Here is an 11,957-nt window from a genome sequence, read left to right on the forward strand (position 1 = left end):
CCATTCATAAGGGCTCCACCCTCATGACCTAATCACCTCCAAAAGGCCCCACTTCCAAATACCATCACACTGGGGATTAAGGTTTCACATATGAATCTGGGGGGGACAAACATTCAGACCATAGCATCTCTACAAGAGACTCATCAGAAACAGTGATTTTAAAAATATACGTATCAGACCACCACCACTCCTGCACCATCCACCTCAAATTCCTTTCCATGGCCTATAACGCCCGACAGATCAGCCCTTGCCCATTCCAACCTCGTCCCTAGCTCTCCCCTCCATGATCATGGCCCAAGGGTGCTCCCCAGGACCTTGGCACAGCTGGCACCATCAGCCATGCCAAGGTCCTGGGGTGGGTGGGGCATCACAGGCAGAGGGACCAGTAAGTGCAAAGGTCCTCAGCTCTGTGGAGCTACAGGAGAACGCTCTTTGTTAGCACTTTAATGTCACAAAAGATTGGAGGAGGTCGCAGGGCAACCTTCTTCCTAATGCCAAAATCTTCCTCCTCTACAGTGGTGGCTCTGAGCTCTGGTTGCACATTGGAATCACCTGGGAGTTTTAAAAAATAGTACTAGGGGCTTCCCTGGTGGCGCAGTGGTTAAGAATCCGCCTGCCAGTGCAGGGGACACAGGTTCGAGCCCTGGTCCAGGAAGATCCCACAGGCTGTGGAGCAACTAAGCCCGTGTGCCACAACTACTGAGCCTGCTCTCTAGAGCCCATGAGCCACAACTACTGAGCCCACGTGCCGCATCTACTGAAGCCCTCGTGCTCTAGAACCCGTGCTCCACAACAAGAGAAGCCACCACAATCAGAAGCCCTCGCACCACAACGAAGAGTAGCCCCCGCTTGCCGCAACTAGAGAGAAAGCCTGCGTGCAGCAACGAAGACCCAACACAGCCAAAAATAATAAATAAATTTAAAAAATAGTATTGGTGCCCAGGCTCTATCTGCAGAGATTCTTATTAGGGCATTTTTCAAAGCTTCCCTGGTGATTTAAAGTAGAATTGGGCATTGAGGATTACTACTCCACAGCGTCTCTGACAGGTGAAGACATTCAACGATGAGGAAAGTCTTCATCACAGAGGGTAGCATGGGTTCCTAAAACTCAACCAGCACTCTTCCCCATGCTCACTCGGCCAGACTAAAAATCTGCTCTCCATGCCCAATTAAGTCTTTCCACAAAGAACCAACCTTGACAGAAACTTATTTAGTAATCAACAAGCTTAGACTTGAAAAAACGGCGGTGTTTGGGTGACGGCAAGCGAAATGTCTTGGAGCATAAATCACGGCTCTTCCAGGTGGTTTTTCTGACCTACAATAGCGTGGGTTTCTTTTGCAGGACAGTTCTCTCTAAGGGGAACAAGTGGCAAAGCAACTGTGGTACCTACCAGAAGTCATTTCACTCTGAAACACCAACTGCTGCAATCAGAATACATCTGATTGAGCCCTAAAAATTCGGCCCTCTGGGAACTGATACAGTGTAAGAAGCTGTTTACAGTCCATATATTGAAAGTGGATGCCAGCAATCCTTTGCTTGCTGCACTAATTTCCAGTGAAAGATCCCTCTGTTTGCAGTAAGTATGATGTGTCAGCTACAGTGCTCTGGAGCTGACGGCTGTGGCCTCAATCCCCAAGACTTCCACCATTTGGGGAGTGAAGTGGCCTGTCAACCCCCTAAGAGGCTTGGGGGAAAGTGACCATAAGTAGGAAATCTCTGTGGCCAAAGGCATTATTTATAATTCCTAGAAACATAAACAGGGAAGAAAGGAAGATGAAAAAAGAAAGAGGGCCTGGGCTTCCCTGGTGGCGCAGTGGTTGAGAATCTGCCTGCTAATGCAGGGGACACGAGTTCGAGCCCTGGTCTGGGAGGATCCCACATGCCGCGGAGCAGCTGGGCCCGTGAGCCACAACTACTGAGCCTGCGCATCTGGAGCCTGTGCTCCAAGAGAGGCCGCGATAGTGAGAGGCCCGCACACAGCGATGAAGAGTGGCTCCCACTTGCCACAACTAGAGAAGGCCCTCGCACAGAAACGAAGACCCAACATAGCCATAAATTAAAAATAAATAAATAAATAAATAAAAATAAAAAAAAAAAAAAAAAAGAAAGAGGGCCTGTCACCTTCATCATCTTTTCTCCAAGGTCCTCAGCGAGGCTGGTCTCTCCCAAAAGATAATCTGAGATTAAGAAAATCTGCTTCAACTAAACACCGCTTTTCCTTCTTCAATTTTCTGTTAATACAAAGGCTCCTCTCACATGGAGTGAGGTACAGGAGAGAGAAAATGATGAAAATTGTCATGCTGGTTTCACAAATGCAGATAAGAAGCAGTGGCCACTGGCAAGGTTACTCTAAAATGGTGGATCTCGGGAGTTCCCTGGTGGTCCAGTGGTTAGGACTTGGCACTTTCACTGCTGTGGGCCAGGTTCAATCTCTGGTCAGGGAACTATGATTCTGCAAGATGCAGGGCATGTCCAAAAAGTTAAAAAATTTAAAAATTAAAAAATTAAATAAAATAGTGACTCTCAACCCTGGCTGTACATTACAATCACCATGGGAATTTTAAAAATACCAATCCTCCATCCCATCTCCAGAGATTCTGGTTTGATTGGAAGTGGATGGGTCCTGGGCATGGAGATTTTTTTAAAGCTCCAGATGACTCTGACTCAAGCCAGATTTGAGAACCCTGCTATAGTTTGGCATAGGGTTCCAAGCAGCCATACAATAACCCTACACGTAATCTCCTGAGAAGACAGCTGGTCACTGACAAGAAATGAGTATAAGTTTGAAAAAAAGCATTTTAGGAAAAATCTAGGTATGATGATTCCTCCTCAAGGTATGGCGTGAGCGCAGTAACAAAATATCTCATGGGAGATACGAAACTAGGGTGGAAGGATTCAATCATTATTAACACAAAGAATGAAGCAAAGGAAAAAGCAAGGGTGTGAGTTCAACCAAGTGAACTCAACTGGGAAGTTCCCCTATTAACTTGGGGGATTTTTCTTTTTAATGGAAAAAAGTTGTTAGGAGCAGTAGGTAAAACATGTGTCATTCTCGCCCTTCTTTTTTTTTTTTCAGAATTGAGAAGAATCCACAGTAAATATCCATTATGTCTTACAATGGCCAGGGAATGTTTACTCCACAGTGGCTTTTCAGAGAACAGAATTATCAATACAACATTGATCTTCGTCTTTGTGAAATATATCAACAAATATTTGTATATGACTTTTAAATGCCAGAGCTATTAAAACAATGGAGCACACCCTCTTTCCTTGGTGAGACAAGGGCAACTCAAGGTTACAAATGATCCCTCCTCTGACCCATTTTCCACACTCTGATGCAAAGAGCTGTCTAAAGTGCGACTCCGATCCAGTCACTCCTCTGCTGCACATCCTCTGTGGGTTCTCCACTGCCTCCCTGCAAGGCCTCCATGCCCCCTTCTCCAGCTTTCCCTCTCTCTGAAGCCCTCCTACTACTCTGTGCTCCAGACACACGTGGCTCCCCAGACAGCCCTGCTATGTCACACCTCTCAGCCTTTGTCTGTGTTCTCCTTGTACTGGGACAGCCTCCTTCCATGTACCCAGGTCCTCCCAGGTCTGGAGAAACTCATCACATCTTTCAAGACTCCATTCAAAAGTAGCTTCAACTATAAAGCTTTTCCTGACCCATCCAGAAAGAATTGACTTCTCCCTCCTTTGCCCACCACTCCCTCTAACATGGCACCTTACACTTGACCATTTATATGTTTACCTAATTTCCCATCCAGACTCTGAGCCCTTTGATGGTACACATGATATTTTATTCATTTATATACCCAGCACTTATAAGACTAATTGATATAAAGTTTTCAATAAGTTTATTTTACGAATTAAATTCAACTGAATGTGTTAAATGAATGAATTTAACTCTCCATAAATTAACCTCTCTCTCCTCCTTTCCCTCTCTCTCAACACACACATATATACACAAAGAAGGAGGAAACAGAAGGCTAAGAAGTAACCAAAGTGGAACACCTCTTGTGAAAGTTCCATGATCAGTCAGGCTGTCTGTCTTTACTTACCATTGATGTTCTGTGCTCAGTGGCTGAAGGCAGAAGTGAGGGGCTGTTTTCCCGGTGTGGAAAGCCCAGGCAAGAGCTATTTCGAGAACTGGAGCTTACTGAGTCACTGTACAGCTGTCCCTTTTCAGACAGCAATCTGGACAGAAAGCTGGCCTTGCGACTGCCCGTGCAAGATCCGTCTGTCTGGACTGTGCTCTCTCTCATGCTGCCATCGCTGTGTCTGCAGTGACTGTGTAGATCTGTGAGAGGCTCCCCTGAGGGTTGCAGGTCCTGGGACTGCTCCCAGGGTCCTGTTGAACGTGATGGACAATGTCTAGGAGCCATCGTTGTACCGAGCCAGGACTGGGGCCTTGTAGTCTGCAAGCCAAAGGAAGACTGGTCTGGTTGCTGTCCCGAGTGCTGAATTCTAGCACCATCATCCCAGGGACATGGGCTGTGGACATGGAGCTGTCCTCTGTGCTGATACCCCTCGGCCCAGTCTTTCTTACTACAGCAAGGGTCTACCTCAAGTTGCCTGGGCTGTGGGATTTGCCACATGGTTTTAGAATTCGGCACGTTGACTCGGAAGACTTGCTGTTGATTGCTGGCTTGAAGCAGAGAGACTCTTTCAGGGAAGGGAGAGCAATGCATACACTGCTGGGCCGCTGAGCATCTTCTCAGATGAAGTGGAGGTCCCCTTTCGTCCTCAATGCCCTCACTGCTGGATTTGTCATAAAGTGCCCTCAGGATTTTCCTGATCCCCAGATGAAATATTTCCAGTACGCTGAGGAACAAAGAGATGGCTGCAATGCTGTGCATAAAGAGCATGAAAATGGTCTTCTCTGTGGGCCTGGACACGAAGCAGTCCACTGCATTGGGGCAAGGAGGTTGAGTACATTTGTAAAGGGGGTGCATTTGCAACCCATAGAGGATATATTGGCCTATCATGAACCCTACTTCCAGCACAGATCTGCTCAAGATGTGTAAGACATAAGTACGCAGAAGACATCCTTTCAGAGGGACTTTCTGGATCTTCTTCTGCTCCTCCAGCTTCCTCAGTTCTCTATCTATCTTTTGCTGCTCCTCCAATTCAAGCTCTGGATTCTCCATCTGGGCTCTAAGCTGTGACTTTTTCCTCTGCCTCTCCTTTTCAAAGGCCCTGAGGCTATAAAGTGCATGGCCCATATATACCAGAGAGGGAGAAGACACAAAGATGATCTGTAAAACCCAGAACCTGATCAAAGAGATAGGGAAAGCATCATCGTAACAGACAGTGTTGCAACCTGGCTGCTGGGTGTTGCAGACAAATGCTGACTGTTCATCATCCCAGACATCTTCAGCAGCTACACCAAGTATCAGCATCCGGAAAATGAAGAGGATGGTCAGCCAGATTTTCCCCACCGTGGTTGAGTGGGAGTGAACTTCCTCTAGGATGCCACCCAATAAATTCCAATCCCCCATGGTAAGGGACTAATGTCTGAAATATACAGAAAACACTGAGGTTAACAGCATCCATGGATGTCATATATAAAGACAACGAGCTCATCAATACAGCAGGTCCTCTCTTCATGTCAACAAAACTACAAGGGATTTTCCAGCTCTAATATTTATGGCCTGTGCTTGCTGAAACAGGATATTTCTAAGGAATATGTTTTGGGAAAAACACTAACGACCCTCCCCAATCTGACCCAATTCCCTTCCTGTCCCCTTCTCTCCTACACAAAGTTGACTGTCATTCTGGTATACTCATTGGCCATCATATTTGTACAATGCATTCCATTCCAAAATTTTGCTCATTTTTCTAACATATGAGAAGCCATATTTACCATACATCCTACATGATCTTAAATAAGTCTCAACTCCTCCAGGAAGTTTTCCCCAGCCATCCCAAGTCAGAGTGATTTTTCCCATTCCTAAATTCACACAATACTAGTGTTTATACCACTCACTTGGTACTGTGCCTAAAATGAGTTTTGTGATAGTTGTCTTATGTTACCTTTCCTGAAAAGGTACTCTTTTTGCAGATAGGGACACTTTCTATTTCATTTTGGTCTGGCACACTAAGGTATCAATAAATAATAGTGGATTGAATTGCCTTTTCTTTTTAAAACTCAGTTCCTTGACTCTATCACTGGAAAAATCATCAACAGAAAAACAAAACAGATCCTCATTCTGTATCATCGATGGCTCCCACTGCAAGACTGAAAGTACAAGTAAAGAAAACAGAACTCAGCCAAATAAACCTTCAGGAACTGGCACAGGGTAGCAGTAAAGATTAAGCAGGCTCAGAAACAGTACCAGCAATGACATATGATTACATCTACAAAGCCACATCTGGAACAGCAGGTTTTCACGGAAGCTCTGCTTACTTAGAAGAAAAGTGGGTGGTGGTGGTGGTGGGATGAACTGGGAGATTGGGATTGACATGTATACACTAATATGTATAAAATAGGTAACTAATAAGGACCTGCTGTATAAAAAATAAATAAATAAACTTCAAATCAAACAAAAACAAACTAACAAAAAAAAAAAAAAAAAGAAGAAAAGTGAATATAAACTGCTTCTCTAGCAAGCTTGGGTGCTGGGAAAGAATCAAGGCATAGCTGATATAAATAGGTTACTCGGTTTACCCTGAAAAAAACAAATGTTTTTCAAGGTTCAATGAAGTTAAAATATTTGAGAGCTTAAAGGCTTCTAAGATGTGGAAGACTTCCATGTATGAAAGACATAGAAAAAAAACAGGATAAGTGTTATTAAGTTACAACAGATAATGAAACAATTCTCTCCTTCCACAATTCATTCATTCAACAATGTTTACTAAAATGTTACTATCACATAGGCATTGTGCTAGATGCCAGGGAATTCAACAATGAAGATATACCTGGTCCAGCCCTCACAGTACTTAGTCACCAAGGATGCCCAGTAACATATAAAATGGACAGTGAAAAAAAACAAATGAATATCAACTCAAAAATACAAGAGAAAAAAACATGGAACTGTTATATTTTCCCTACTTATCTCCAAACACAAAAATAAATTCCAGATGGAATACAAGTATTAAATGTAAAAACTAAACTATAAAAGTATTAAAGTAAAATGTAAAAACATATTTTATAATCTTGAAGTAGAAGGCGGCTTTTTAAGCCCATTAATGCCAGAAATTATAACTGGAAAAAACTTACAGATTTTACCCAACAAAACTGAATGGCAAAAGTGGAGCTGTCCAGAAGGCAACAACAACAAAAGTTGCAAATTAGAGATAAATAAACATTTGTGAATAATCATTGAATAGGTAGAGACCACTTAGGGACAAGAAGAAAAAGTAAGCCAATGACAAAACCTTGAAAAATAGCACAGGGAAAAAAAGTCTACAGATGAAAATGAGAAATGGCCAAAGAGAAAGAGGGGGAAAACCATTAAGGGCAATGTCACTGAAACCAAAGCAGGACAGAGTTTCAAGAAGAGAATAGCTGGGCTTCCCTGGTGGCGCAGTGGTTGAGAATCTGCCTGCTAATGCAGGGGACACGGGTTCGAGCCCTGGTCTGGGAAGATCCCACATGCCGCGGAGCGGCTAAGCCCGTGTGCCACAGCTACTGAGCCTGCGCGTCTGGAGTCTGTGCTCCGTAACAAGAGAGGCCGCGATAGTGAGAGGCCTGCACACCGCGATGAAGAGTGGCCCCCGCTTGCCGCAACTAGAGAAAGCCCTCGCACAGAAACGAAGACCCAACACAGCCAAAAATAAATAAATAAATAAATAAGTGAAATTCTAAAAAAAAAAAAGAGAGAGAATAGCTGACAATGCTAAATACACATACACATACCGCTATTTAAATAAATAAATTTAATGGTGGGATATACCATGCTCAGGGATTAGAAAACTCAAAATTTATAAAGACAACAATTCTCCCCAAATTAATTCATCCATAGATCACTGAGTAAAATAAAATCCTATAAATATACATATATGTGTATGCATATGTATAGGAAATATATGTGAATGTGGCTATAGAAGTATGGGGAAAAAATACAGAAGGGCACACATGAGGAAGTTCATATAGGTTACTGGAGGTCTGTAGGAGAACATGCGGGTGGAAGGGGGAGCTTAAAGGGAGAGGCAAAAAAGAAAAAGGAAAAGGAAAAAGACTCTCCTAAGAAAGCATGACTGATTTTAATCTAATATATACATTTATGTAAATTTATAGCTGTATGTACATACATATGTATAAACAATATTTTAAATAAAATTTTTAAAGTAGTAGGTACCTGTCAGAATTTGGAAGAGGTATTAAGGAAGCTTTTTTTACTCTATATACTTGTGAATTGTTTGAAATTCAAAAATTAAAAATGTAGTCATATCTAGCACATGCAAATAAAAAATTAGATTTAAAAATTGTGGACTTCTGCCTCATTAACAGAAGCAATAATTTACTAAGCTCGATCCTGTCTTAAAGAGTTTAGGTCCTTTCCCATAATTATTCCTTTAAAATTGTCTGGCCATTATTCTTTATTTTAAAAAAGAACTCCTTTAGCACTTAAAAAAAAAGCTAGAGCTTCTATTTTCTGTAAAAACCCCAAGGTGAAAAAGCTAGCTCATTTTATCAACTTATTCTCTATTTAGAAATCCTAAACTATTTAATGCTTCTTTTTGCCACTCTTGCTTTAAAACTAGGAAATTATAATTTTTAAATAGCAAGAAAAGGAACACTGAAAAACAAATACATGAAACAGAAATACAATCATGCATATTAGCATGCAAGAGCAAGATCCTTTAGACAAGCGTTCCTGTTTCCTAAAAATAACTATTTTTTACTATTAAATAACTACAGGTCCAAGAAATAATCTTGAATTTTCTTTTATTATCAATCAAATACTAATTTAGCATCTCCTGTGTAAAAAGTCAGTGCTTTCCTGAATTTTATTTCAAATATTGTCTTTGTATCCCCCACAGGGATTTCCTATATTTCTCATAAACAAGAGATACCATATATTTACAACTTACCTTAGGAGTGGATAAAAAATTATTGACTGGGCTCAAAGAACCTTCAAGTTGGACCATGTGCAGCTAATTAGTGGAAATACTGCTGGTTGCAGATGTAAAGGCTCTGACCCACTGGCTGTGGGGACCAATGCAGAATAAGCTCAGTCATTTTGATCAATGGAGTCTAACCTAGTCCTCCCCTGAGGTCAAGATGTCCTTTGGTGCTTTTTAATTCTCTTGTCATATTTTTTTCTAATTGGCACGAAGCTGGAGCCCCTCCTAGTATATCATATTTGGAAACGAAAGGTGAAACAAATGAGAATTTTCCTTTGTCGTTTGTGGATGACAATGGTGATTTGAGTTTGGGTGCATTTCTTTCAGTCAATTGATTGCTCTGGGAACTGATGTCGCAGATCAATGGGTCACGTCCAATTTCATCAACAGCTGCCTGGGTTGAGTCTGGCCTCACCAAATGGGAACAATAACAGAGTGACAGTCAAACCCAAAGTGCTCTTGCAAATCATGCCAGGCTGAAAGGAGAAATAGCTCGAAATGAAATTAAGCATCTTTAGACCACCAAGAGGGGGCTGTGCCTGTCTGTAGGTTATGTGTTCTAGCAATATTCTATTAGGCTGAAACAGGCAGCTCAGGAAAATTTTCTTTTCCAGTAGAGAATGTGAGAACCTTAGAAACCTATATCAAATTTTTGTAAAGTGTTTTAATTCAGAGAGGTCAAATGATTTGCCCAATGCAGACAGAGACCAGATCTCCTAACTCCCAGCCTTGTAGCATCTTACATTAGTCACATCTCAAGTACACAATCTAACTGCCACCTTAGAGGAGTTGACAGCAAGGGTGTCCCTAGAACACAGCTCCGAGGCACATTTCTAAATCTGCTCTTTTCCATATAAAATATAGAAAGTACATAAAGTTACTGACACTTCATAAGTATCATCTGCCTATTCTATTTTCATATATTTAATTTTAAAAAATAGATGATAATGAAAGGTAGACAGGTAAAGAGGTTAAATTTCCACTACCCTGGCACACTAGCCTCAAATACAAACTGACTGTCAGAATTAACTAGAGGTGAAAACACACGATGTATTAATATGTGTATCTGTGTAGTATTGGGTACATTGTCCAAGAAAGCCCTTGACATTTAATCCTAAAAGTCAGCTGCAAATTAATACCTTTAATGCATTTTACCAGAGCCAAAACATTAAAATCATACATTTATGCAAAGAACAACTCAGAAGCGTACGTAGAGTAACTCCTAATATTAGTTGCCTCAAGGAAAGGTAACCCAGTGACTGGAGAAGAGGTGAGATGGATACTTTTATATGGTTCACTGAACAGTGAATGTATTACCTATTCAAGAAAATAAATGTGTAAACTAGAAAATAAACAATAAATGGAACCATATATCTGATTTTTTAAAGTCTTCAGCAGGTGAATCAATCTTATCACTTCACTCTTGAAGACTTAGCAAGTAGGTGAATATCTTTAAGACAGAGGCACAGAGTGGGCAACTCTCCATAACCTCACAGTAATAATTGGAAATTATTGATGAGGTAAGTAATATTAGTACTGAACAGCTGTGGGAAAGACACCCACTGCCTCATTCCAACCGGCCCAAAGGCTGAGCAAAAATCAGCACACTAAAGGCTGAGAACCACTTCCACAGACAATTTTAAGTTCCTACTTTTACTCTCACCGAAAGTTATGCTCAATCTATGGAGTCACTAAGAGGCCCAAAACACACGCAGAGAAACAGAAGGGAACAGAAAGCCTAGAGAGAATAAATGTCTCAGGATAGAGGAAGATGCACACAGGGTGAGAGCTTCACTAGCCACTGCCTTTAGGCTAGTCAATGGTGCCCGTATTCACCATGCCACCTTGTTCACACCTGGTGATATAAATTCCTATGGGCAGAAGCGGAAACCAAAAACTTCGTGACTTGCTTTACTGCAATATTTGCCTTATTGCAGGGGTCTGGAACCAAACCTGCAGTATCGCTGAGGTCAGCCTGTACACACTTTACCAAGGTATCTGCTCACTCACCCCTAGTTCTTGAAATATTTCCTGCACTTGTTTTTTGTTGAGTATTCTCTCCAAAGATGTTTACAGTGTGGATCTTTGAGTGATGAATATTAATGTTTTTTATTAAACCCTCACATTTGAATAACAATTTAAATGGATATAAAATTTTAGGTCCAGTACCTTAAAAATACTGTTTCCTCACAGCCAGCATTGCTCTTCTGAAGAGTAAGGTCAATATGATTCTTGTTCCTTTATACAAGGATTGACTGTCTAAAAGCCTTTAGATTTTTCTTGTCATCTTTGATACTCCTAATTTCAGTATGTGTCTAGATGTGGGTACTTTCTTCTTTCTTGTTTGGCACTCTATGGCCCTCTCAGTCTTCAAATTTTTTCTTCTTCTGACCTCATTTGTTACTTAAATGTTGGCACATCTGCTTCTGTCCTTCATCCCACTTACATCTGCATTTATTTTCTATTTATCCTTTTTTTGCTGCCTTCTAGAAGAGTTTCTCAATCCAACTTTTCAACTAATTCATGCATCAGCTGTATCCACTCTATTTTCATTCCCTTTTATTACATTTATTTTAAATATTATATTTTTAATATTTCTACGTGGTTAGTTCTGATTCTTGTACCACACTGACAAAATCTTCTCTTTTTCCTTTTAACGTTTATTGGCTTTATCTTAGATTGTCAGATTGTTATGGTCTCATGTAATCCTGTTTATTTTCTTTTTCTTTTAAACCAGTGGTATCTCTTAGTTGCTACTTTACTTTCACCTGGTGGTAAGGGTTCTGAGTGATAGAATGCACTGGGGAAGGGCTGAGGGCCAGCCCTCTAGGCAGCCCCAGCACTACAAAAACCACAGTTCATTATTTTAGTTTGTTATCTACCAAGT

The 11,957-nt window shown here is 41.3% G+C and overlaps 2 protein-coding genes across 13 annotated transcripts in view; both read right to left on the minus strand.

The window, feature by feature from the left end:
- Positions 1-11,957, minus strand: part of GJA10 (gap junction protein alpha 10) — a 58,537-nt gene that overhangs the window by 42,644 nt on the left and 3,936 nt on the right. For 11 of the 12 annotated variants that reach the window (XR_014267514.1, XR_014267515.1, XR_014267516.1 and 8 more), the window contains exons 1-2: positions 9,038-9,152; positions 4,060-5,515 (exon numbers count right to left, since the gene is read on the minus strand). Coding sequence is in view for 8 of the 12 variants with exons in the window: in XM_082475267.1 (XP_082331393.1) it covers positions 4,060-5,499 (1,440 nt within the window). In the remaining 4 variants the exon portion in view is untranslated. Of the gene's footprint in view, positions 1-4,059; positions 5,516-9,037; positions 9,153-11,957 lie in introns of those variants that run through there. The other variant, XM_082475270.1, reaches the window with a different exon arrangement.
- CASP8AP2 (caspase 8 associated protein 2) overlaps positions 9,438-11,957 on the minus strand; it is a 44,969-nt gene continuing 42,449 nt past the window's right edge. The window contains exon 10 of the mRNA XM_082475084.1: positions 9,438-9,546. Within this exon, the coding sequence (XP_082331210.1) occupies positions 9,454-9,546 (93 nt within the window). The 3' untranslated portion in view covers positions 9,438-9,453. The remainder of the gene's footprint in view (positions 9,547-11,957) is intronic.

Source organism: Balaenoptera physalus (assembly GCF_965194825.1).
Source record: "Balaenoptera physalus genome assembly, chromosome: 9".
Lineage (NCBI taxonomy): Eukaryota > Metazoa > Chordata > Mammalia > Artiodactyla > Balaenopteridae > Balaenoptera > Balaenoptera physalus.